The sequence below is a fragment of the Notamacropus eugenii genome, chromosome 2, assembly GCF_028372415.1.
Source record: "Notamacropus eugenii isolate mMacEug1 chromosome 2, mMacEug1.pri_v2, whole genome shotgun sequence".
In the NCBI taxonomy this organism is placed as follows: domain Eukaryota; kingdom Metazoa; phylum Chordata; class Mammalia; order Diprotodontia; family Macropodidae; genus Notamacropus; species Notamacropus eugenii.
The window spans coordinates 189,396,491-189,423,860 of NC_092873.1; the positions used below are offsets into that span (position 1 = coordinate 189,396,491).

The following is a 27,370-nucleotide window of genomic DNA, read 5'->3' on the forward strand; positions in this document are numbered from 1 at the left end:
GGTGCCGCGACCGCGGTAGGGCTGCACTCGGCTCCCAGTCCCGGAGCCTGGTCCGCAGTGCGAAGGACCCCCCGCGAGAGGTTTGCAGGTCTCCCCGGAACAGAAATCTCCCTCGCTTCAATGTTCCATGGCCTCTGGGTGCAGAATTCGCTGTGAGTTACTTCCCTGTAGCCGTTCTATGGGTTGTGGGTTCAGAGCTACGTGTATGTGCGTCTTTCTACTCCACCATCTTGGCTCCGCCCCCAATTAAGATTCTTTAGGTATGATTGATAATCAATACTAAGTCCGCCTAACCATACTATCATTTAGCGTACATTTCTCCATCTTATCTGCAAGGATATTATGAAAGATTTTCTCTAGTGTTGATAAAGTCTCTCACCTCTGCCATAGACACAGCTTTGATTGAAAGGGAAAAGTCTTGGAAGGTTGTATTAGATAAACAGCAATGGCTAAGCCTAAGGTACATGGATTGTTAAGACTAATTTTTTTTGATGTTTTGTGTGTCAGAAGTTCTAGGCTTCTTGTCAACATGGGCATGGCTATATAATACATATCATTATGGTATAATGGAAAGAATATCCCTGGATTTGGAGTCAGAAGACCTGAATTTCTATCTGCTATCTGCAACCTGAAAATTACATAACATCACTGAGCTACACTTCCTCATCTGCAAAATGAAAGGGTGGAATGAGATGGTATTCTTCCAATCCCAAATCCTATGACCTTTAATACACATCTGGGGGACACAATGAGCTGTCCTTTTCAGATGGAAAGTTTGCCATTAAAGCACAAAAACATGGCAAGCAACCCATGGATGCTGGACCATAGAGGCTGTACTATCTTCAAGAAATAGAGATTACCTAGATCACTTCAGGCTTGTTCACTCTAACTTAGCAGGAGTAATGGTCCAGTTTAAGGTAAACACCAGTCATGTCTCATTGTTCCTTACCACTAAAGTACATGTTTTTGTAGGGAACCCAAGCTGACTCTTAATGATGATACCTTCATATTCTAAGTGCTCCTAGACCATGTTTAATAATCCATTCTAGAATTTGTTGAGAACATATTAATGGCATGCTCTTTATATTTAGTTTTCCAACTCCATCATTTTTCCCATTTTGAAAATTGAGTAATTTATTCATCTCAGTCATCCAGCACCTTTCCTGTTTCCATGACTTCTCAAAGATCACTGATGATGGTTTTGTAATTACCTCTTCAAATATATTCAGTACCCTGGGATGTACTTTGACTCTGTCTGGAGACTTGAAATCATTGAAAGCAGCTAGTTAATCTCCTACTATATCCTTATATCTCCCAAGTACCAGTCCAAGGCAGGGAAGTTTTAGGGCAGGGAAGGATATACAGACAAACACCCACAGTCAGGAAGGAAGGCATTTATAATCTGCCATCTAAGGGCCAAGCACTGTGCTAATCTCTGTACACATCTTATCTCATTTGATTCTCATAACAACCCTGAGAGTTAGGTATTATTATTATCCCTATTTTACAATTGGAAACTGAGGCTTAGAGACATTAGGTGAATTTCCCAGGGTGACACAGCTAGTAAATGTTTGAAGTTGGATTTGAACTCATGTCTTCCCAACTCCATGTCCAGCACTCTATCCAATGCATCTAGATAGGCAGAAAGAAAGATATCACTGGTGCTAATGAATGAAGTCCAGAGTTGGTCAGGGAAGGATTGATTGACTTAGAAGGTCGGCTTTGGGAAGGAAAATATTGGCCCCAGTGAGCATGAATAAGACTATCACCGCCATGCTACAATGGAAAGGGTCTTGGTTTGGAGTCAGGAAACTTAGATTTATATCTCTTCTTTGTCATCTATTATCTAAGCAACTTTCAGAAATTCACTTCACCACTCTGGGTGCCTCAGTTTCCATAACTATAAAATTCAGCTAGGAATGCTTGTTTGGAAAGAGTCCTGAATATAGAGTCAGAAAGACATGACTTCTAATCTTAGTGACTACTGATTGACTTTGAGCAAGTAAGTTAATGTCTAGAGTCTTATCTGTAAAAAGAAAGGGTTGGAGTACATGTTGTACGTGGTCCCTTCTTGTTCTAATTACCTATGTCCCAATGTGAGCTAAATTACCCATTTCCTTGGGCTTCGATTCCCTCTTTCTTAACATTTTCTAACTTTTCCAGTTTAAGTATTATCCAAGTAGGAATAAATAGCCAAATAAATACTGTCCTCTGCAAAGCAAGGGAAGCTATAAATTGCGTTCCAATGATATTGTCAATGCTTAAAACCTTTTGGAAGTCTTCTCTTGGGATTACCTTCAAACTTAGGGATATATTAAATGACAAGCTATTTATTAAATGGCAGGATCTGTTATAGATGCTAGGGATGCAAGGGCAAAGAATGAAGCATTAAATTGGGGGAGACAAGTGTGCATTTATAAATGTATACAGACTATGTACACCTGGAGCAGCAGCATGAGTTACCACAAAGTATAGTTTTTACTAGTTGGAATGATCTTAAGAAGTAACACTGGAAACTCAAAACTCAGAGGAGAGGAGAAGGGTTGTGTTGGACCTTCAGCTGAATGGGATGAGATGATTGCAAGTGAAGGTTGTTGCTACCAAGTTAGAATCTTAGCTGGCTTTCTGATTCACTTAAGGTGTCAGTCACTTCCCTGGGCAGAACTGGAAGTTTGTCTGAATGTGCTGGCTTTGTGGCTACTGGAACCTTTTAAATATATCTGTTCTCCACTTTCTTTCCTTTTCCTCCCTCCTCATCGCTGTCTGGTAAATGATGTTGCTTACCCATTGAGGTTCCTGTTTTCTTTAAACCTCATTTATTTGAAGTCTAAATTTTTACAATGGGTTTTATCTCTGGATAAAGATAAGTTGACTTTTATTATTTTTATTAAAGATAGCTGATGTTTATTGTTATTAGTATTATTTTATTACTTATTTTTGTGAGTGCTTACTATGCAGGGAAGAAAGAGAAATACACAAAGGACAAAAGGTGAACTGATGAGATCAAATGCCCTGGACTTTAAAGGAAAAAATAATGAACCTGTATAATAAGCTCTCTGCCAAAGGACTGGGGGTGGGCAGGTTAGGGACTTCTAACATATGCAGAATAAAGGACAGGGTAGTTAAATACATGATAATTAGGAAGGGAGGGTAAAGGTTTGGGGGAAAAAGATAATACTTGAGCAGTATCTTAAAGGAAGAGAGGGATTTTCTGAGGTGGTAGTGAAGAAAGAATATTCTTTTGAATATTTTTGATGGTGGCAGATTTTCATTCTTTGAACATGGTGCTGATGATCAGAAATTACCCATTCATTCAAAGAAAAGTCTGGTGAGTTTTATGGGTGATGTAACTATAGGTGGTAGTGGACTTGGATTTAGGAGGATTTGAGTTCAAATCCCACCTTAGATACTTACTAGTTGTGTGACTCTGTGGTCCCAATAGCCACAAGTCACTTAGCCTCACCCAGTCTCAGTTTCCTCATCTGTAAAATAAGGATAATAATAACTCCTACTTCCCAGGCTTGTTGTGAGTCTCAAATGAGATATGTATAGCATTTAGCTTGATCTAAATGCTAGCTATAATTACTGTTATTATTATCAGCCTACAGAATAGATTTTTCAGTAAAAACATGAGTTGTAATTATATCTGAAGCTGATTTTTGTAGTGTTTGCCCTACAAGTTGGCTTAAGACGGTTCCAAAAACAATGGCAACATCTTTGGAATAAATATCTCCCTTCCCCAAGTGATTATTTTGAAGAATGATATTCATGTGGTTTCCTAAATTATACATATATATATATATTTTAAAATTAAAGTTCATTATTATCTAGTCAGATCTCATCTTACTATCAGCATATGATCATTATGGATGCTGATAAAGATGGGAAGGGCTAGTCAAAATTTTTGTTGCTTGTGAGGCTTTCCAAATTGGGTTAATACACTTGGTTTTCTGTATTACATCTGTTCTAAGTGGGGGAGGCATCCCTTATTTGGTTTAAATCTCTCTAACTCTCCAAATCAGTGAGACATCAGATGAGCCTGCCAAAGCCATGTTGGGTTAATCAAAAGGGTGAGCATTCTAGATGGTAGTAGAGAAGCTGTCTTGGGCAAAGCTGAGAGCAAAGAGAATTGTGCCTGTAGATAGGAGTGTCTGGATCTCCAGGGACTTTCCACTCTCCCAAGTCTTGTTCTCAGTTTGGATTCTCTTTTTATAACCTGCTTCTTTGAGCCCTGACCAGTCTTCTCTCAGATTTGTGATCTTCTCTAGCACATGACAGCTTTCAGTTCTGCCCTACACCTAGAGCTTTGTCCTTTAGATGGCAATTAAACTTGGGTCAGGGCAGCAACAATTTTGCATTACCATGCCAAGTTTGTTGGTTTTACTTCCCTGGACAATTTTGGGAGGGCTTGAGAATATGCTTTAAAATAAGTGAAACAATAACCTTACTAGAAATGCTGAAGAATTTTATGATCATTGGAATTATTCATTTACTGTCTCCCCAGAATACAATGTTGACTTTTAAAAACAAGCCAAATTTATGATTTCCCTGGTATGGGAAGTTCCCAGTGAGGGCACACCCTTTAAAAATGCAGTTGGTTCCTGCTCTGCAACTTTTTTTCTTAGAAAGTAACAGGCCCCTGGCCCCCAGGCAGTACGTATGAGAAGCAGAACCTGAGCTCATCTTTCTGACTCTAAGACCAGCTCTCTCTAGATGTAGATTTAGATCCCCATGTGAAAGTCATTCTTCAAAATGGTCACCGTGAGAAGGGAGATATTTATTTGGAAGATGTTGCAATTGTTCAAAACATGTCTGTACTTAACTGTCTTAAACCAATTTATAAGCCAAATATACAAAATTAAGCTTCAAATAAAATTACAACTCATTGCCACTAAGTAATGTTACCTCTCCATTATTTATGATCATATTTATTTCTGATATACTAAGCAAGGCAACACTTATGGCCCCCAAACGTATTTGGTGAAATTACCTTTACAGGGTCCCACTGACCAAAGGAGCTTGGATATTTGTAGGTGAGACTAAGCATTTTCTTAGCAAGTGGTAGTGATATTGAATAACATTTCTCAAAGATACTTTCACGATTTTCCACCAGAGGCTTCAGTCTCTTATGCAACAGATAACGTACAATATGAAGCTTCCGTCCTCCCAGAACGTTAATAAATGGAATCAATAGTTTTTCAAAATCCTCCTAAAATGAAAACATGAAAAAACAGACCTCAATGTTCTAAAGTGAGGGACTATCTTGTTACTATCTTCCAAAGAGCTCTATTTTTGTATATTTCTTAAGCAATAATGTTATTTTAAAAATGAAACATTATACAATTGTGCACCATGGTCATTTACTTTGAAGGTGTGTTGTGTAGAGACAAAAAAGTAATACCTACTTAAGAAGGTCAAATATAATTTCCCTTTCTTAACAAAAATTTCTTCCATTGTATAGCAATTACAGCCAACCTCACAGTTAATAGAGAGAGTACTGCTTGTGATAAGAAGGTAAAGATAACCCTTCGCTAGAATGATCATGTTTTTAATGAGGTACAGGGTTTTGGAGAAGACAGTGAATGAGTCTTTGACATTATTCCCTTCCTTCTCTTTATCTGTGACAGTAGATATAATGGAAAAAGCAACTTGCAATCCTGAAAATACGATATAAATGCCAGCTACTGTTATCATCCTAACCTCTGTGCTTCTAAACTATCTTCTCATACCTACTATTTTTCACTGGGGGATGTGGTGGGGGGCACAGTCAAGGGGAAAATTGAGTTGGTAATAAAAACATTCACTTTAAAACACTTCTTCAAGAACACATATACATTCTTCCATATATCACAGGAAACCTGTTACCTGTGTGATAGGAAAATTCCCTTTCTGATTAGCCTTCTTTACATATGCACTTAATAATTTCAGCACTTTTTAGTGAGGTAGTCAACATTCTCAGCTCATTTTAATAAATATTTGTCCTTTAGAGATGATACTGACATTAACATAATACTTTTAAAATTTTCTCAGTGATCTACAGATGGAAAGGGCTTCAGAGACCATGGAGTCCAATAACTTCCGTTTATAGATGAGGAATCTGAGGTTCAAACAGGTTAAATTTCAAAGGTTGGATTTGAAAGTAGCATAGAGACCATTTTCTTTCCTCCAAATAGAAGTAGAATGGTGTCTCATTTATATAGGATTTGGAGGAAATAAGTGTGCATGTGAATTGAACCACATCCCTTAAAGTTAGGGGTTCTTAATTTTTTTTTCTGGTCATAGACCTCTTTAGCAGACTGAAACCTATGAATATCTTCTCAGAAAAATGTTTTTAAATGCATAAAATGAATTGTAGTCAGCCAATAAACATTTGTTAAGTGCTTATATCAGGTATTTATATCAAGTAAAAGATAATTGACAAAGGGAAAAAAGAAGAATCAGAGCTATTCAAAAGTTGAATGGATTGTCTTTTCAGTGTAACTTTCCTTTCCCTGGAGGTATTAAAACAAAGCCTGGGTTGACATTTGTTAGACATATTATAGAAGAGACTTGTTCATGTTTGCATTGGACTGGGTGTCTATGAGCCCCCTTCCAATTCTGAGATTTTATAATTCTGTCATTTAGCCTATGTTCTTCATCCAATTAAATTCTGAGCCTAGCCCATTGTCTATTTCTGGTACCTGTCCAAGAAATATGTATGAAAAAAACAAATGGGCCACCCTTACATACTCATAAACATACACATATACACATATATGCACACATATACATATACACATATATATACACATACTCATATATACCTAGATACACCCTATATATATACATGTACACACATATACCCATGTATACTCACATATACATACATATCCATATATATACCCACATATATATCTACATGTGCATACATATACCCATGTATACACATATCCACATACATGCCCATGTATATAACCATGCATACATATATGCATGCACACATACATATATTCATACACTGATTCATGTATTTCATAATTTGGATAACATGCACTTTTTGTCCACTTCATTTTTTCTGTTTGATTGTGAGGGTAATATCTTTGGATTTCATCAAATTTAATTAATTAAATCATTTAATTTTATTAAAGAGGTCTTGGGGTACTCTAAGATTGATGCAATCAATACAGTGCTATTCACAAACAGGAACATCTGGAAGACCTTCCCATCTCTAGAGAATTTGCCTTCTGTTTGGAATCTATGACTTTGGCAAACGTCTTTGGTACGCATACTTCTTTCTTCAAATCCGTTCAGCAATATTTGTAAAATGCCTACCATGTGCAAGTGACTGGGAAGCCAAGACAGGATATGGCGCCCGGAGTAAGCTTTGAAGAGAACGAGGGATGTCACTAGGTAGGTGTAGAAATATCAAGTTTAGAAAACTAGTATACCAGTTTGGCTGGAACACAGAACACATGATGGATTTCAAAGTAAAATATGCCTAGGAGGATAGTAGGAGCAAGATTTTGGAGGGCTTTTCCCTTTTTTCCACTTACAAGGCATGAATCACTCTAGTTCAGGCCCTTTTCATCACTCAGACTACTGCAACAGACTCCTAATTAGTTGGTGTGTTTCAGCATTTCTACTGTCTAATCCATTTCTCCACAGTTGCCAAAATAATTTTCTGAAAGCACAGGACTGATCACATCACTCCTCTTCTAAAGAACCTTCAGCAGGTCTCTGTTATTACATCTAGCACAAAATACAAATTTCTCTGCTTGACATTTCAAGCCCTTTACAATCTGGCTCTGGCGTACCTTTCCAGACTTATGTCACGTTACTTCCTTTGTGTATCTATCTCCTGAAGACCAGCCTGCCTAAATTTGGAGAGATGCCTCCCCAGAGGTTTGACCCAACAGATAATTATTTTTTCATCCACCACTTACAGATATCCTAAACTATACATAAGTTGCAATTTGTATCAGGGAGAGTGCGTCCACCCTGGTGAAATCATGAATCCCTTGAAGCATCTGAAGTATTGGAATCAGTAAACAATGACAGCTTAAAACATAAATCTTTGAAGGATGAAAATGCAGCTGACCTAAAATTATTTGCCATTTTGATTCATTCTTAAATACTACTGTATTCCTAAAAATCAAGGTAAACCACGAAGGAAAAGAAAGAAAAAAGAAGAAAAGGCAAAAGAAAAACCTGTATCATTTGCAGGTTATTTGTATCTGTTTCAAACTTCTCTCCCATTTCAGTTTTTATTCTCTCAATAGCCTCTTCTTCTTGTTCTTCCTCTTCCTCACTCATTTCTTCCTCGTCTTTGGGAAACTCTTCTTCCAGTATAGCATCAATGTTATCTTCTTCTTCCTCCTCATCCTCTTCTTCACTTAGATCATCTTCATCCTTGCTTGACTGAAGAGGGGAATTTAAACTTGGTTTAGTATATTGTTTTGTCATCATTGATCATTTTAAGTAATTTCTGTGATAAGCGCTCAATTTTTGTTGGGACATGCATGCCACAAAATGATTTGTGATACAGTCAGACCCCGCTTAATCTGACTCACAAAAGTTCAACAACTCTCACTACAAAAAAAAAATCCAGAAGTAAAGAGCTAAACAAGTGAAATCTTATTTATTCCCAATGCTAAAAGAATGCAAAGTGGCTTTAGGGATTTTTAGTAACAGTATTTAATCCAATTCTACTCGTGGTGTTAAGCACTTACTTTGTACTTAGCCCTGGGCTGGGGATGGGGTACAAAACAAACAGGAGAGGTAGCTATCCCTTCAAGGAGGATATCATTTATTTGTTGCTATTCCGTCCTTTCAGTTACATCTGAGTCTTCAAGACCCCATTTGGGGTTTGCTTGGCAAAGGTACTGGAGTAGTTTGCCATGTCTTTCTCCAGTTCATTTTACAGATGAGGGAACTGAGGTAAACAGGGCTAAGTGATTTGACCAGGGTCACACAGCTAGTCAGCGTCTAGAGCTGAATTTGAACTCAGGTCTTCCTGACTCCAGGCCTGATGCACTGTGCCACCTACCTGCCCGTATTGTTTATTAAGGGAGATAATTTTCAAGTACAAGAAACAACTAGAGAACAGAACAAGAAAAGAAGTAAATGTTTGCTGACTGAATAAGTGAATGAATACAATTGTGTTTGAATGGAGTGATATAAATACTATAGACTTCAGAAAAGAGTGCTCCTTGTGGTTTAGAATAGTCAGAAAAGGTTTCATGGAGGAGATCTTCTTTGATGGGTCCTGAAGGCTGCTGCTGGAAGCTAGATGGCATGGTTGATAGAGTGGCTGTGCTGGGAAATAGGAAGATTCATCTTCCTGAGTTCAAATCTGGCCTCAGATACTTAGTAACTCTGTGACCCTGGGCAAGTCACTTAAACCTGTTGGCCTCAATTTCTTCATTTGTAAAATGAGTCGGAGAAGGAAATGGCAAACCACTGTAATATCTTTGCCAAGAAAACCTGCAAAAAAGGGGTCATAAAAAGTCAGATAAGACTGAAAGGACTCAACAACAAAATATGTTGATTATGTTTATTTTGAGGTTTGAATACTTGAGTAGAGTACATATCACTTTGGGGACTCATTCTTACTCTGCTTATATGTGGGAAAATTTGAGCATTAAAACATCAGGTTTACAAGACATGCATTCTATGGGATATAGTCAGTCAACAAACATTGTGAGGCATTGTGCTAAGCACCAGGGATGAGACTAAACAACAGAATCTTATCAAGTTTTCAGGTATCATTGGGTTCCAGTGGTTTAGTATATTGATTTAGTAATGCCATTTACCAGTTTAAGTCTTTTATGTTTTTTGGAGGGAAATTTTACAAGCACTTAATTTTTGAGGTGACATACATTTAGCTAATGTGACACGTTTGATGTGGCAAGCATTTGGATAAGTAGACAAAAATCAACTTTGTACAGACCTTTCTGTGACTTCAACTGGAAATATCAGCTGAAAGCAAAACTAAAATCCAACAGACAAATACTTAAAAATTGACTTCTGGTAGCATTGTGGGTTATACTCCATTTAAAGTTTCTAGTTATTTTCTTACCTCTGGTTTTTTTCTTTTTTCTCTCTCTGCTATAAGTTCAGCCCTTCTTTTAGCAATCTGATCCTCCTGTAAAAGAAAGAATAGTTTTAACTTTCTAAGGGACAAAGAAATTCTGTAAAAGAAGGAACAGCTTTAATTTTATAAAGAAAAAAGATTGATTAAAAATTACTTTCTATTTATGAATACAGCTCAATATTTTTAAAACTGAGAATTCTAACCCACTAGAAATCTTGGAAGAGTTTCAAATATATTTGGGAAATTTCAAAGCAGTGGGGTAGCTCTGTTTCTATCCTCTTCCTCTCCTGGTGACTGAAACTTTGGCTCTGCTTTTTCTGCCCAGAAATATGGCCCACCTATTCTTATTCTTTTCCTTCACAGAAAAGCCACTTTGGACCTTTGGTTGTTTTTTTTTTTTTTTTTTTTTTTTTGTGAGAGAATGGTGATACAGAAGAAGGAGGAATGGGGGAATCCTTAAAGATTATTGGATGGAAAGTTTTGAAGAACAGTGCTGTAGTGCTAGCTACAACAGGCAAGCACTCTGAAAGTCTAAAAATGTACCAGTTGTATGTGAAAAAGTAGATATGTTTTGTACAGGTATCCCATGGCCAGCCATGGTATGATAAAATGGTGTGTCTCATTGAATGCTTAGATAATCCTTCATTTTTCATGATAACATGGACAAAATGAAAGGCAATTGATCATTTGTTATATCCTAAAACTTGACATGAATACCAATCAGCCTCTTTGGGGTTAGGGACCCCATTGTCTCACCTCCTTGGACATTGGAGTAGTTCTCACCTAGGACATCAGACCAGTATTAGAGGATGGACTCAGATCTACTCAAGTCTAGATTGAGTCCAAGGAAGCAAATGGTTTCTGAACCTCCCTGGGGTTCTGACTAACTCAAATTAATCAAGTATGTTCAGTCAGTTTGAGAGACACCAGGAGCCTTTGTGGAGTTTCTAAATGTGCATGCATCTTTTAAAACTTAGTATTTAATATAGGTTTATTTCTTGAGGATCCTCTTGTATTTTCATAATTGAATAAGTGCTACTGCATATACAAATATACACATGCCAAATATACCTATAATATACCTATGCATAAGACTATACATTTATTTTATTCAGCTGAGTCTCTTTTCCAATTTTTCTCTTTTCATTTGACAAAATCTATCAATCAATCAATGAATTAGAAGTCACACAAAGGAGATTTAGGCTTGACATAAGGAAAAAGTTTCTAATAATCAAGAGTTATCTCAAAGTTGAATGGATTTTTTGGTAGGTGGTGGGCTCCTTCCGCATTGGAGGTCTTCAAGCAAAGGCTGAATGACCATTTATTGGAGACGTAGAGGAGATTCTTGTTGAAATATGGGCTGGTCATTGAAGTCTCTTCTAACTCTGAAATGCTATGATTTTGTGAAATACACAACACGACTCTAGAATGAGATATTGAAAAAATACACATATGAGAACTCCCACATTCAAACGGGTGTTGTCCTTCAAAATTAAGCAGCTTGGGAAATTGTGGACTTGTTCCAGTAACACTTAGAGCACCTTTGGAATGTTTGTTGCTTAGAACACTTTTGGATTCCTCTCTGAGAATTGCCCTTGGGGTCAGTTTGTGAGTCACAAAAGAAAATCAGTCACATTCCTTTGTAGTTAACTCTAGTCTGTGGTTACCTAAATCACACACCAAATTATTCACCTTGAACATCATCTTATTCATTAGACTTATCTTTGAATAACTATTTGTTGTTTCTGAAAATCCACTCTCAAATGGTGATTTGCCACGGTACATAATTCATTTAGGTATAAAAGTTCTTGCATGTTTTAAAAATTTTTTTTTACTGATGCTTTTTATTTTTATATCACAGTAATTTTCAGATACCTTGTCCTTGCTCAGAGAATTGATCCTTGCCTTATTAAAAAAAAGCTAAGCAAAAGCAGGCAATACTGTGACCATGTCTGACAACATATGTATTATTCTGTTCCCATATTTCCCTACCCAGATATTTCATCTGTGCTTGAGGACCAAGACTGGTCATAACAATAACTCAAGAGTTTTGGATCCTTCTGTTATTCTTCTCATTTATGATATTATCTTTAATATATACGTATGTTCGTACACATCTATGTGTGTATACATGTACACAAACATGCATACACTGTTTTTCAGGCTCTACTTCACTCTGTATCAAAACCCACAAATCTTTCCATAGTTCCATGAATTCTTCATATTCATAAATTCTTACCACATAATAACATTTAATTATATTCATATACCACAGTTTATTCAGTCATTCTGCCATCAATGGGCTCCTACTTTATTTCAAATTCTTTGCTAAGTTCTGATATGATTATTAAAAAATAATTCTTACTAAGTCATAATCAAACCTCAAAGTTCAAGGCACTGTGGAGTAAGAGCTATCTGATCTGTTTGCTGTATTTAAAGTTCTTACAGTATAATTACAGAGAAGATATAAATATATGAAACACTAACATTGTAAGATTTAACTAACAAGATAGTAACAGAAGAGAGAGCTCCTCAGCATATGGTTAATAATCAAATGAATAGTATAGGCAGGAAGTTCAGGGGCATGATGGGATCAGTTTGGGCACAGGGGTGGGGACCCTGTGGCCCTGAGGCCACATGTGGCCTTCTAGTTCTTTGGGTGTGGCCTTTTGATTGAGTCCAAGTTTTACAGAACAAATCTTTTTATTAAGGGGATTTGTTTTGTGAAGTTTGGATTAGGTCAAAGGACTGCACTTGAGGACCTATAAGAACGGGTAGGGTGTTTAAGGAGGTGGAAAGTGAGTTGGTTTTGATAGTTACATAGGATATGTATAGGAAGAAAGAAATGGGGAAGATATTCCACACTGTGCAAACAGTGGTGAGGAATGGTATGAATAAATGCATAATGGTGAGAAAGTCCTTATGCAAGAGAAGAACAGTTTTGAGTAGAGAATTCATTTGAGGGAGAAATGGGAGATAAAGCATGTAGGGCCGAGATGGTACATGCAGGGCCTTGAAAATCAAACAGTAATGCACCATTGAAGATTTCTGAACAGGAGAGGAAAATGATCAAAAGTGCTGGTTTACAAAGAACAACGTGGACTAGAGTAGGGAGGGACCTGAAAATAGGAGAGTGATTAGTAAGTAACCTATTACAGTAATTTGAGAATAAGGCAATTAGAACTTGGATTAGTGCTTTGACAATGAGAATGAAAAAGAGAGGATTTGAAAAGTATCACAAACCAGCTTCTGGAAGATTTTGTTTCCCTTTCCTTTCCCCCATTCCAGATTCACTACAATCTCTACAAGTATGAAGCAAAAGAATGGGTCTGGAGTTGGTGTTCAGTATTTACCTTGAACTGGATGTCCTATAGACAACTTAAACTCAAAATGCCCCTAACTAAGCTCATTATCTTCTTTCCCTCCTCCTGCCCCTACAACTCATACCTCCCCTCTTCCTTACTTCCATATTACTCTCTAGGGTGTTACCATCTTCCCACTCACTTAGGCTCACAACGTAGGGGTCATCCTGGACTCCTTACTCTCTCACTGCCTCCTTACACAATCTGTCCTCAAGTCACGTTGACTCTACGTTTGCAACGTTTCTCACTTATGTGACACTGCCACCACTTGAGTATAAACCCTCATCTCTCTCCTGAACTGTTTCAAAATTCTTCTCATTCATCTCCCTGTCTCAAGTCTCTTCCCACTCCAGTTGATCCTCTACTCAGATATCAGAGTGATTTTCCTAAGGCACAGGTTTGACCACATCCCCTCTTCTATTCAATAAACTCAAGTGATTCCCTTTAAACTCCAGGATCAAATATAAAATCCTCAATTTGGCCTTTAAAGCACTTCAAAACTTGGTCTTTTCCTGTCTTTCCAGTCTTTTTATACCTTACTCCCCTTATAGGTGATACAATGGATAGAGTGCTGGGCCTGGAGTCAGGAAGACTTCTCTCTGTGAGTTCAAATCCAACCTCAGACACTTACTAGTTGTGTGACCCTAGGAAAGTCACTTCACCCTGTTACCTCATGTGTAAAATCAGCTAGAGAAGGAAATGGCAAACCACTCCAGTATCCTTGCCAAGAAAACCCCAAAACACAAAAATACTCATGAAGGGTCAGACACAACTGAAATGACTTGAAACGAAGAAAAAACAACAACCCCCTCTAACTATTCTTCAATCCAGTGATACTGGTCTCCTTACTGTTTCTCAAATAAAAGAATCCATCTCCTTACTATGCAATATGCTGAGGTTACATTAAAAAAAAGTATGACGAAAACAATTCAATCAATTGGAAAAACATTCATGAAGCACTTAATTGTGGGTCAGGCACTGTGCTAAATGATAAGGATACAAAGAAGGTTAAAAAAAAATTCACTGCCCTTACTATTTTCAATTTATTCCCTTGAAAATTTTACTGAATTTTTCTCTCAAGATATACATACCCTAATTTTTATCCTCATGTCTTTAATCATTTTAGTTCTTGCAGCCTTTTTTTCCTGTTTATTTTTCCACTTTGCAAGAGCTTCAGCAAGTTGGCGATCTATAATTTCTTGTTCTTCAACTACGAGACCAATAACAATATCTGGGCAAAATCCACGATCACCTAGAAATTGTACCTCATCTACATTTCGTGGGAATCCATCTAGGATAAAGCCTGTGGAGCTAGAAGAGAAAATCCATAATTTGCTTTATTAATTTTAAAATATTTTCAACTTTTTAAATGAAATTACTTTTATAAGTAAAAAATATAAACAACGAAGATAACAATTTTATATAAACATATACACAAAAATACTTTTTAAAACTTTTCAAGGTTCTTTTATTTAATCCTTTAAAACATATTTCTGCTTTTGTTTCATCTAGTTTTATTTTTATAGTTTATTATTTTTATTACCTTTCTTTTAAAGGGTGAAATTGTGGAAGCCAAACTGTAAACTGATCTAAGATATTAGAATAAGAATATTGAAGAGAGCTAGGATCTTCATAACAACAACCAATACAATTACTAAAGAGAAAAATGGCTAAAAAAAGCCTTACAAGGAGATACAAATCAATTAAAACAAAGAAATAAGCAATGCAAAGTAGATCATTAGTACAAGAAAAAGTTATAAAGCAATCAAATCAGCTAAATTGCTGACTGCTTTGGAAAAGGATAAAGAAACCATGTAAGAAATCTGGAGAGATGTCTACAGGTGGATAAACAATCCATCAAAATAAATGTAGCAAGAATTAACAGTGTTGATGAGGCTGTTAGGTGGGCACAGTGGATACATTACTGGAGTCAGAAAGACCCAGTTTAAATCTGGTCAAGGCCTTTGATACTGTCAGTTGTGAGGGTTTGTGGAAAATCAGAGCAAAATGTGGTTGCTCAGAGAAGTTCATAAGTATTGTACGTCAGTTTCGTGATGGTATGCTTGCCTGGGTCCTGGATAATGAATGATGCTCTTGAGCTTTACCAGTAACCAATGGAGTGAAGCAAGGTTGTCTGTTTCCCATTTTTAAAATTAGCATTGTTGCTTGATTTTTCAGTTGTGCCTGACTCTTCATGACCTCATTTACAGTTTTCTTTGCAAAGATACTAGAGTGGTTTGCCATTTTATAGATGAGGAAATTGAGGCCATCAGGGTTAAGTGACTTGCCCAGGGTCACATAGCTAGTAACGGTCTATGGCTGGATTTGAATTCATGAAGATGAGTCTTCCTGACTGCAGGCCCAACACTGGAAGCACCTACCTGTCCCAGTAATAAAATGAAAACATGCAAAAAGATACTATTAAAAGTCAAAATTACCGTATTGGTTCTTTAAGAAACCATTCAGAAAGATAGAGATCCAGAATTTCTGGTGGTAATGTTTCATTGTCTACGAGGTTTGCTTTAATAGCTTCTTCCTCATCAGTGAACACTATCTCTTTACCCTGAAACCCAACTCAGACAAACAGGAGAAAAATATCAATAAACACACATTAATGAAGAGTACACAAATGATTAAGAAGGTTCCTATTTCTCTCAAACTACTGTCATACTGGGGCTTATGAAAATGTTGAAAAGTTTGGCTCACTTTGTGCCAATATTCAATATGGTTAAGATCTACAACATACTACAACTAATAGTTACAAAGCTGCACCTCTATGCTATACACAAATGGCTGGTATAATTCATCTCATGATTCAATCACTTTATACATCTATGTGCCCACTAAAATTTTATCTGTTAAGATTTAACTACTTCCTAGGTTTCAGTGTGAGGTCTATGTAAATTTGTCTTTCCAACTGAAATTATAAATTTTATAGATAGTTATTTGCCAGGGACCAATAGAAAACAGGCAATTTAAAATAATATTGCTCATAGTTTTGAAAAAATGATCTTGTAATGGCAATTGACTACATGCAGAAATAGGTTATGTAAGGCTTAATAGAATATCATTACTCAGAGATCTTATAGTCTATGGACACAAAGGCTGAAATAATATTGCCTCCCTCCCACTCCCTGACAAAAGCAGGGAAATAATACCATACTGGTTAGGATAAATTATGCTAACTTTTACTGTAATTATGTTCACATCAGTATTTAACATCCAGTGTTCGGAACAGTGTGTCTACCTCAGATAATGGCAGGGGACAATGGACTGGTGGTGAACATTTTTCTGTATTTTTGGTTGTATGGAAAGTTATTACAAAATACTTAATGTGCTTTTTTCACTCTACGTAAATCAAGGAAACACAGTTATTTGAAAATCATAGATTTGTAGGTTATCTCTAAACTTTAGGCATTATAATACCGGTTTGTTTTTTTCACTCTCAAGGGTAATATTAGCCTGAGCTGCAATTTCTTCTAGTTCTTGTCTTTCAGTTGCTTCTTCCTCAATTTCATCATCATATTCAGGTCCAACTCTCCTCTGAGTCTTGAGCATGATTTTTTCCTGCAGAAATTCTTCAAATTGAATGTGAAATATGCCAAATTTTTCAGCTAACCATCGACCACAGACAGTCTTGCCAGCTCCATGAGGACCTAAAAGGCATACTCTCAGTGGAGGAGCCTGGCAAGGGATGAAGAGGAAAGGGTTGGGGAAAAAAGAACATTAAAATAAGTTTGAAATATAATATGTTTCTATTAACATTCCTTCACAAATTGTTCTCTTGTTTCATATTTATTGGGCGCTGATAATAATGCTCTGAGCTTCTGTGTTTTAAGAGGGACATAAGTTAAGGACATAGGATGGGTATATAGAAACACTGTAAAGATAATTAAAATGTTAAAAATTAAAATACACGAGAAAAGATGACTGGCATTGAGCTCAGTTTGACTGAAGAACCCAGGGGACCTTTTACCATTCTCCAAATAATGTGTGCTTTCCTATTTCTGCATCTTTTCTCATACTTTCCCCTTCTCAAAGAATGCCCTTTTACTTGAGTTCCACCTGTCTAATCCTTATCCAGCCTTCAAGGCCAAATATCACATGCCACCTTGGGGATTTCTTTTCCCTCTGAACTTTCATGGCATTTGCATGTCTCTGATGTTACATGACACATTGTGTCTGGTCTTAAAATAAGCTATGTATTGCCTCACTTCTCCTACTGGACTGTATTATTCTTAAAGACAGGAAATTTTTTTATTCACCTTTGTAAGCCCCACCGTATGTAGCCAAAGGCTTTGTGGATAAAAGGCACTCAATAAATTTTTGTGGAAGGGATGAAGGAAAAAAGGAAGGAAGGAAGAAACAGAGGGAGAGAAGGGCTAGGAAAAATGAGTAGCAATTCAGTAGTGATTCTCAAGTGCGTGAAGAAACACAGGAAATGGTGACCAGCTCTTTGCCATCTCCACTGAAAAAACAAAACAAAACAAAATGAAATAGGATGAAACTATTGTGTGACCAGTTGTTAGCTTTAAGGAAAAACCTTGAATTCCTTCAACATGGGACATAGCAAGAATTTTTCTAGGACTGGGTTTTTCATCACCAAACATTATTTGGATTAACTATGGGATCACATTTTAAATGCTTCAGAAATAAGGCATACTTGCAAAGAAAATATATTTCTGAGGAGATTTTAGGTTGCTGGGATTGAGAATGTCAAGGTAGAGTTGCCTGGAATGAATTCCCATATTCAAACCTTCTCTTAATCAAGTGGCATTGTAACCTTTTAGCAAAAACGGGGCATGGGTCCTTATGGGAACCTGCAAGAGACTGAGGATGGTGCTGGGGTTTATAAAGAAGAGGGGCATGGCAAAGGAATGCCAGGGAACTAATTAGGTAATCTAAGGGTCCAGGTGTTTTTGAGAGCTATGCTTGGGTAAGTGTAGGGAGCATACCAGACTTTGAGGGAGTTGTCAGAGGCATTGACCTTGGGGATCTTGTGGGAGGAAGAGTCCTTGGACCAGCCAGGGACAAAAATCCTTGGGCCAGGCACCCCTATCTCTGTGCTGATAAGAGAATGTGTTCTGCAACAAGAGAAAATATTCTCACAGGACAGGTGCTTACTAAGAAATTGGAAGGCTTCCAGAGACAGGATCTTAGGGCTGGGGCCTAAGCATCCCATAATTTCCAGAAATTTAAAACACTTGAAATATAGCCTTGAACCCAGAAGAATGGAGAAACCCAATGACCCCTGAATGGTGGGAAAACTAGCTGACAGAAATTTATGTACTTCTTCAAGAGAGATTTAGAATCACTATTAAGTCCTGAGGTCCTCATCCATATGAAGCCAGTAAATAAGACAGTAATTTAAAAACCTTCAGATACATGAAGAAGAATGCGTAGCTCCCAGCAGGGGTTGTGGACTGAAAAATTATGAAAGAAGAGGACTAAGAATCCAGTTAAGTGTAAGGTAAAAAGCATTACCAGAGAATGATACAATGCAATGATTAATGCTCATAATGGTCATCTAAAGTCAGAAGAAAAAGATTAAATTGTGGTTAGTATGCTGTTTAAGAAGGCAGGGATGTTAGACATTTCAGAGAGATTTTTCTTTAAAATATAAAAAAATTCCGAAAACAAAACAGGATGGTAAATTTCGGTTATCTGCCAATATCACACGAGTGGAAGATCTCATTCCTTGAGAGAAGATATTAAAATGGTCAATTCATTATAGATGTAACAATCTATGATAACATTTACCAAACTGTTCTGGAGAAACCTGAGCCCTCAGGAAGCAATCCAAAGAGTTCTTCAAAAAAAAAATTGTAATGGCAGAAGACAACCTAATAACCACGCTTGAAATTTTATTTCCATGATTTTAGAAGCATTATGTGGAGATTTGTCAACCAAACACAAAACAAAATTCTTGAATTTTTTAAGCCCACATGTGATGTGGATTACACAGGGAGATGAAAATTGCTGTGAAACATCTTACCAGGAGAGCTGTCCCAACCAATATTGTTCCCAGTTATAAAACACATTGAGAGCAAACAGTTCATATGGTCCTTCTTACTAAGTAGGAGTTTTTGCAATGTTGTTCATTTTACTATGAAATGAACCTAAAGTAAAATTATTTTAAAAACCAGGTTTATATTATTTGACACCATTTGTCAAAGGCATTAAATCATTTAAAAATACTCCACTGCAAGGGGCCACTGAAGTTTTGTTTGAAAACGTGGTTACTGCCACTCTAATCCATTGAGAACCCCTGCTGTCAAGAGTTCTTTTTGTAATTAAAGCAGTTTATTTAAGCCTCTGACTTAGATAAGACTGAGTAGTATAGACATGTAGGCAGCCTAGTATACGGGATAGAAGACCAATGTCTGATATACAGATTGAGTGAGCCAGGGCTAGTCCTTTAATTTCTCATGCTCTAGAGGCAACTCTCAGACTAGAAGTTATAGAAAAGGTGACAACTTCCATTGGTACAGGCAGTTTATTCACTTAGGAGTTCCTTATATTAGTAAAGTCACAAGTCTGGTGATGCTCTCTTAGGAGAAAGAGATACAGAGAGAGATAGAGAGACACACAAACACACAAAGACAGAGACAGGCAGAGAAGAGAACACAGAGATAGAGACACACACATACTAGAGACACAGATTGGGGCACAGAGAAAGAGAGATAGAGAGAGACACATAGAGACAGACTGACATACACACAGAGAGAGTACAGAGAGGGGGAGAGAGGGAAAGAGAGAAAGAGAGAGAGGGAAAGAGAGAAAGAGAGAGAGGGAGAGAGAGAGAGAGGGAAAGAGAGAGGGAGAGAGGGAGAGGAAGAGGGAGAGAGGGAGAGAGAGAGAGAGAGAGAGAGAGAGAGAGAGAGAGAGAGAGAGAGAGAGAGAGAGAGAGAGAGAGAGAGAGACAGGCAGCAGGGGACAGTGGGTAGAATGAAGGGATTGGAGTCAGAAGACAGGTTTAACTTATGCCTCTGACACTAGCTGTAGATCCTGAGCAAATTATTTAACCTATTCCTGCCTCAGTTTCCTCATCTGTAAAGGGGGAATAAAAATTTGCACCTACTGGCCAGGGTTGTTATGTGAACAAAAGAAGCGAATACTTGTAAAGTGATTTGCAAACTTTAAGGTGATAGAGTGGATAGAATGTGGGACTTGGAGTCAGGAACACCTAAGTGTGAATCCTATCTCAGGCACTTATTCTTTGTGTGACCCTGGTCAAGTCACTTAACCTCCCTTTGTCTAAGTTTCCTCTTGGTAAAAAAGGGAATACCAATAACTACCACCTGACTGGGTTGTTTTGAGGAGCAAATGAGTTAACGTGTGTAAAGTGCTTCCCAAACCTTCACACACTAGATAAATCCTGTCATTTATTGCTGTCATTACTATTGTTTTACCTTTAATGGTTCTTCATGAGCGACAAAGTCTTCAGAGGTCTCCAAAAACTTCTCTCTTGCTTCAATACTTGAAAAATAGTAAACCTTTTCTCGATACTTAGCTCCATCCTCTGGAGGACCTGGAAATAGCATAAAGTTCTCCTTGAGAGCCACTGGACAAAAGTTCTTTGAGTCTCCCAAATGTCTCCGTTTCTCTTTAATTCTGTCTTCATCCTAAAAAGAAAAAAAGGGGAGAGCCCAAGTGTCACTGGAAGTAGCCAGAGAACATGTCGGCAGCCCCTTTTGTACCCCTACCTCCTGACACCCACCCCACACAAAAGCAACAATGAAAGGTTCAACTAGAATTGAGAGGTGACTGGAGAACATGCCATTCTGAGATCGATAGAAGGGACTGAGGTTGTTTAGCATGGAGGGGAAAAGACTTATTGATGATGGGAACACAATGGCCACCTTCAAGTGTCTGAAGGGCCATCATGTCCAAGAGGAATCAGACCTTGTTCTACTTCAATCAATCATTCAACATACTAGGTACTGTGCTAGGGCTGGGGATATAAATCTGAATAATAAAACAATCCCTGCTATCAAGGGGCTTTTATTCAAATGGGGGAGAAAACAAGATCTATACACAGAATAAATAAAAAGAGAATAAACACAAACCAGTACAAGGTATTTAGGGATAAAGGGCACCACCAATCAAATGGATTAGGAAAGGATTCATTAAGGTTTTTGAGCTGAGTCTTGAAGGAAGAGAGGGATTCTATGAGGGGAGGAGAGGAAGAAATGCAATCCAGGCAGTACAAAGTAATCAATGAACAAGCATTAAATGCCAACTCTCGGGGCAGCTAGGTGGAGCAGTGTATAGAATGCTGGTCCTAGAATCAAGAGTTCAAATCTGGCCTCAGACACTTATTAGCTGTGTGACCCTGAGCAAGTCACTTAACTTCTGTTTGCCTTATTTTCGTCATCGGTAAAATGAGCTGGAAAAGGAAATGGCAAACCACTCCACTTTGCCAAGAAAATCTCAAAGTGGGGGGGAGGGGGACAGAGTCAGATATAACTAATCTGACTAAACAACAATGCGCCTAACTCTGTACCAGGCCCCATACCAGCAAGTGATCATTCACTTGAAAACCTCCAGTAAAGAGAAAACTTTCATTCTCTCCTTAGGAGTCCGTTCCACTTTGGGGGTAGCTATGATCATTAGGAAGTTTTCCTTTACAATCAATCTAAAACTGTCTTTCCGGATACTTTGCTGATTGTTTCCATGCACAAAGCTCATTATCTTTCTCGCCAAAGTTCTCTTCTTTTTTAAACTTCTATTTCTGAAAGTATCTCCATCCTTCTAGTCTCCCAGGCTAGTTTGTTGCCTCACCATTATACCCAATGACTCTCTGGCTCTCACCTCATATATCTAAATAGTTGTCAAGTCTTGCCATTTCTGCCTTTACAACATTTCTCTCCTCTGACTCCTTCTCTCTATTCACACAGTCGACTTAGCTCAGACCTTCATGTCCTCTTGCCTAGTGAACTGAAATGGCTTCCAGTCTCTCCCCACTCTAGTCCTTCCACATGGTTGCCAAAGTGATCTGCATCTGTATCTATATTGAATTAGCTACTTTGACATTTTGTTTCAAGGAATGAGATCTTCCATGTAAGTGATACTGGGCAATTCTCAGATTTCAAAATCCACCCTTAGCCAAGTGAATCCAGAAGGAATCTCAAAGGAAAATTAGTAATTAAAAAATTATTCTTACATCTTCTTCATCTTCTTCTGGTTCATCTTCTTCTACCTCTTCCTCAGCTTCTGCCTCAGCTTGAAAGTCATCTGCTTCTTCATCATAATCTTCCAAAGCCATTTCCCATCCAATATATCTGAAGGGTCCTAGAAATATGAAGAAACAATTGCCATTTAATCTTCTCAAACATAAGAGCTTTTCTTTTAGCACACATATGTAATATGTATGTATGTCATTTTATCCTCACAACAACCGGGAGAGGTAGGTGCTATTGTTATCCCTGTTTTATAGATGAGGAAACTGAGTCAGGCACAGGTTGAATGACTTGTTCAGGGGCACACAGCCGGGTAATATCTGAGGTTCAAGTCTTCCTGATTCTAGGCAATCTCTCTACCAATTGTGTCACCTAGTTATCTCTGTTTGTTCTGAAACCTTTCATAACCTAGCCCTCTCCTACCTTTGGAGACTTCTCATACCTTAGTCCTCAATATGTACTCTCCAATCCAGCAACACTGGTCTCCTGGCTGTTCCATGAACGAGGCACTCCTCTTGACTCTGGCATTCTCTCTGGCTGTCCCCCATGCTCACAATGCTCTCCTTCTTCCATTCCAATTCGAGACCTCCCTGGCCTCCTTTAAGTCCCAGCTAAAATCCCACTGCCTTCCCCTTAATTTCGGTATCCTCCCTCTGTTAGTTATTTTGTATTTATCCCGTATCTTGCTTATTTTGTATATATTTGTGTGCATGCTATCTCCCCCCATCCCATTTGCTTATAAACTTGTTAAGGGCAGGGACTGTCTTTTGCCTCTTTTGCCTCCCTAGTACTTAGCACAGGGCCTGGCATATAGTAAGCCCTTAATAAATGTTTATTGAATTGAACTGAACTATCCCCTTAATAGACTGTAGGGTCCATGGGAGAAGACTTATCTGATTGAAAGTTTGACCACTCCTAATATCTAACAGAGAGCCCTGTAGATAAAAAAGGCTAATGACAAATATTTGTGGAAAATGTGAATCTTAAAAACATTCTTAAAGTTTCATTGGACATATATTGTTTTTTCTGCAATATAAATACAGATATTTAAGCAACATTACAATACTTACTATCCATAGCCTCAGCTACTTGCTGAAGTAAATCCTCTGGAGTTTTATCAGCGATCTCCACGATTAACATCTGAACCAAGGGTAAGTCAGCAATCAACACCTCTAAGGTTTTCCAATTATTGGTGAAAGTTCTAAGAAGTTCTTTCATTGGCTCCATTTCTGGGATTTCAGGGTAACTATCGTCTGAAAATTCAGGCAATATTCCTGAGTGAAAAAAAAGACAAAATTTTTTTTTTGCCACTTTAATAGAATTATTTAAATGATAACAGCTCAAGTCTACACATATGACATGATCCAGTATTGATAGTCTGCTTTCAATTTCATCTCCTGTCTGGACCCCAGGCACTGAATGCCCTGCCTCCTCACCTCTACCATTACATTTCCTAGGTTTTCTTCAAGACTCAGCCCAAATCCCACCTTCTTTCCCAATCCATTCTGCTGCTAGTGCCTTCCCCTCACAAGTTTCTCTTTCATTTAATCTGTGTATATCTTTTTATGGACCTATTTATTTATGTGTCAACTTTCCCCCAATTAGAAAGTGAGCTCCTTGAGGGTAGGCACTGTTTTTGCCTTTCTTTGTATCTCCAGGGCTTAGTACATGTCTGGAACAGATTAAGAGATAAATAAATGCTTGCCAATTAACTGGGCAGTGTAATTGTTATAATCCCAGTCTGAAAACCCATTGATGTGGGGATTCTTTCCTCACTGGTAGAGATGAATTTCTTGCCCTGCATGAGGGATGGAATGGGGGTGGTAAGAGAGCCCCAGTCTTCTTCAGTCTTCTTTGATACTTTTTTAAAGTTTCAAGTCACTTCTGGCTTCCAGCTTTGAGAAAGAAGATGGAAGAGGCTAACCTCACTTCAGGCTGATGGAGGAAAATACTTTGGGAAGACGAGAAGAACTGGTGGTCCCCATCATGTCCCTATTCCCCAGCTTGCTACAGCAGAGACTGCAGAAAGTTTCCCTTTAGATAAGATCTGGGACTCTCAAGGTGGTAGCATATAGAACTTCAGGAAGGATAAAATTCTGAAGAGAAATCTTCAAAAGTCAGATAACCACAGATCTTTATTGGGGACAAGGAAAAGATTTCCATACACCCATTGCCAGTAGGCCTATGGTGAAGGAGGCAATAGTAGTATGTCTGTTATACGCCTGATGTTGTTCAAGGGAAGCTAGAGAAATTGGGCAGTGAGTCAGCCAATAAAGATTGTGCTAAGCAATCAGTATGCAAAGAGAAAAACCTCCACAAAAAACCTTGTTCAAGAAGAACACATTCTAAAAAGGATGACAACATGTAACTATTTACAGATAAGCTATAAACAGAGTTTATGGAAGGTCATTTCAGAGTGAAGGTATTAACAGTTTTTTTAGGAGGTATAGGTTGAACTGAGTCTTGAAAGGAACTAGGAAAGTTAAGAAGCAGGTGTAAGGATGGAGAACATTCCAGGCTACTATATTTTTCTTTGCAAAACTAGAGAGACAAGAGATAGGGTATTGTCATTTAGGAACAGTGAGTAGGCTAATGTCGCTAGATCATAAAGTGTACGGAGGAGAGGAAAGTGAGAGAAGATTGGAAAAGTAGGAAAGGCTTTGTTTGGAACAGATTTGGCTGAGGCGCCTAATCAGGAGTTAGTAAAATGATTGTCATCGTTCATCTTTCATTCTCAAAGAGGACCAGTGACATCAGAAGAGGATGTCTTGACTTGCGAGTGAATTGGATTGAAGGGAAGTAGGACTGTGCCTGAGGCATCAACCTCACTCTCTCCTGCAAAGTCATTCAGAGTCCAGTGGTAAGACACAGGTCAGGAAGACTGGCCCTGGATGCAGTGGGAGACCAAGACCTTTTTAAGCTAAGGTCTTTCCCAGGTCTCAGTTTGTCTGAGGCAATATCCATTCATTGATTAAAGGATAGGTAAGAATTGAGGCAAAAAAATGGTCTAGTTTGCCTTCTCAAAAGAATCAATCTGGGAGGGAAAGACCCCTCAGGGTGTCTATCCAGAACAGAAATAACTGCTTTTCTTAAAGGACAGAGACACCTAGCAGGCTTTCCAAACCAAATCTTCACCAGTGAGAAATCCAGAATTCGATACTGCTTCCAGTGCAGATAGGATGGAATAAGTTGACTCCAAGGCAGGGATCAGAAAATAAGGGTTGACTGAGATAAAGGAAAACAAGAATGAACAATGCCCAGTTTCTGTAATTTTTTCATATCAGAATGATTAACTGCTACGACTTAGGAGTTTCTCTTTTGTCTGTTGTTTTCAACCTCATCCCCTTCTTCCAACTACCACTATAGCCACAAAAGACAAAGATGATGATGACGACATCAGGTTATGTGTGTTGTTTCCAGGAAGCAAGACAAAAGATAAGGGTTGGCAAGGCCTGTGTTCTCTCCTGTAGACAAAGCTATGTGGCAGAAATTAGGACTTCAACAAAGAAGGATATAACAAGAAATCTGCAATGGAGGTCCTGGTAAAGCCAAGTCTTAAGGTTTGCTAGCAGAAAACAATAAGAATCATGGAACGCTATGCAGTGTGGTACAATAGGTTTGGTGTCGTACCACAATGGCTCACTCCCAGGTATGATTTCCTGCAGGACTCATGCCCATATTCATAACTTACTCTTCTCTATATGAATATGGTTTAAAAAAATTGAAATATCATTATCATTTTTCAGTTAACAAAATGGGGGGGAGGGACAAAAAAATAAAACATTTTGATGGAACTGAAATCCACAATTTATTTCAAAACATGTGTGTGTGTGTGTGTGTGTGTGTGTGTGTGTGTGTGTGTGTGTGTAGAGGAGGTGGTTAGAAAAAATTATACATCATGTGGTATTAGAGAAATAAACTAAAAGACAGATAACAATTTAGGATGTACTATGCTTCTTTGTAAGAAAAAAAGGAGAAAGAACTACAGTGTGACCTTTGATCTAACCTTTTAGTGGATCAGTCTCTCCCGAAACCTCTTCCTGTTCTGTCAAGGGTGATGGTTCTTTTAAAACAGAAGAAGTAGCTATTAAAAAAAAAGAAAACTATTTGTTAATGCTTTGTATTATATTTGTATTTCAATAATAACAGTAATCTTAATGAATTGTTTCATAACCATTTATTACTGAAAGGTGCAGCATGACTACCTGGCTGCTGCTCCCCTCTCCCTACCCCAGTTCAGGAGGAATGATTGTGTTAGGGTCTCTCCTAGCTCCACGCATTGCCTCCAGGGGCAGTTTGGATTTCTGCCTCTGAATACTGCCTGTTCCTGGCCTAAGGCCATTTATCAATTGAAGGATGCCTTTTATAATAAATCTTATTGATCACAGTCTTGTGCCTAGGTTTTTACCTCTTCCCCTCTCTCCAGCAGATGCTGGTTTACCACATAATCCCTCATTTGGGGAGATTTTTTTTTTTTGCTGCTAAGCACAGGAAGTGTAATGGATGGAAGGAATAATCTGAGTCTTTTCTCATTTTAAAACTCCTAGAAAGAGCCTACATTCAAATTGCTGCAGAGAGTGGTGTCAACTTGATGACAATTTCTTAGCCTGTTTAAAAAAGGACACAGGAATTTTACAGAGCAGCAAATGAAGCACACTACCTAAATACAAAAAGAGAACAAGGCCTAGCATAGTGCTGTTTTTCTGTTCCTCAGTCATTTTTAGTCATGTCCAACTTTTCATGACCCCATTTGG

General features: G+C 38.0%; 1 protein-coding gene across 1 annotated transcript in view; it reads right to left on the bottom strand.

The window, feature by feature from the left end:
* Positions 1–27,370, bottom strand: part of AK9 (adenylate kinase 9) — a 129,243-nt gene that overhangs the window by 28,877 nt on the left and 72,996 nt on the right. The window contains exons 21-30 of the mRNA XM_072638085.1: positions 26,623–26,700; positions 23,687–23,890; positions 22,601–22,728; positions 20,847–21,059; positions 16,861–17,118; positions 15,873–15,997; positions 14,526–14,745; positions 10,058–10,123; positions 8,188–8,397; positions 4,991–5,209 (exon numbers count right to left, since the gene is read on the bottom strand). Coding sequence (XP_072494186.1) covers positions 4,991–5,209; positions 8,188–8,397; positions 10,058–10,123; positions 14,526–14,745; positions 15,873–15,997; positions 16,861–17,118; positions 20,847–21,059; positions 22,601–22,728; positions 23,687–23,890; positions 26,623–26,700 — 1,721 coding nt within the window. The remainder of the gene's footprint in view (positions 1–4,990; positions 5,210–8,187; positions 8,398–10,057; positions 10,124–14,525; positions 14,746–15,872; positions 15,998–16,860; positions 17,119–20,846; positions 21,060–22,600; positions 22,729–23,686; positions 23,891–26,622; positions 26,701–27,370) is intronic.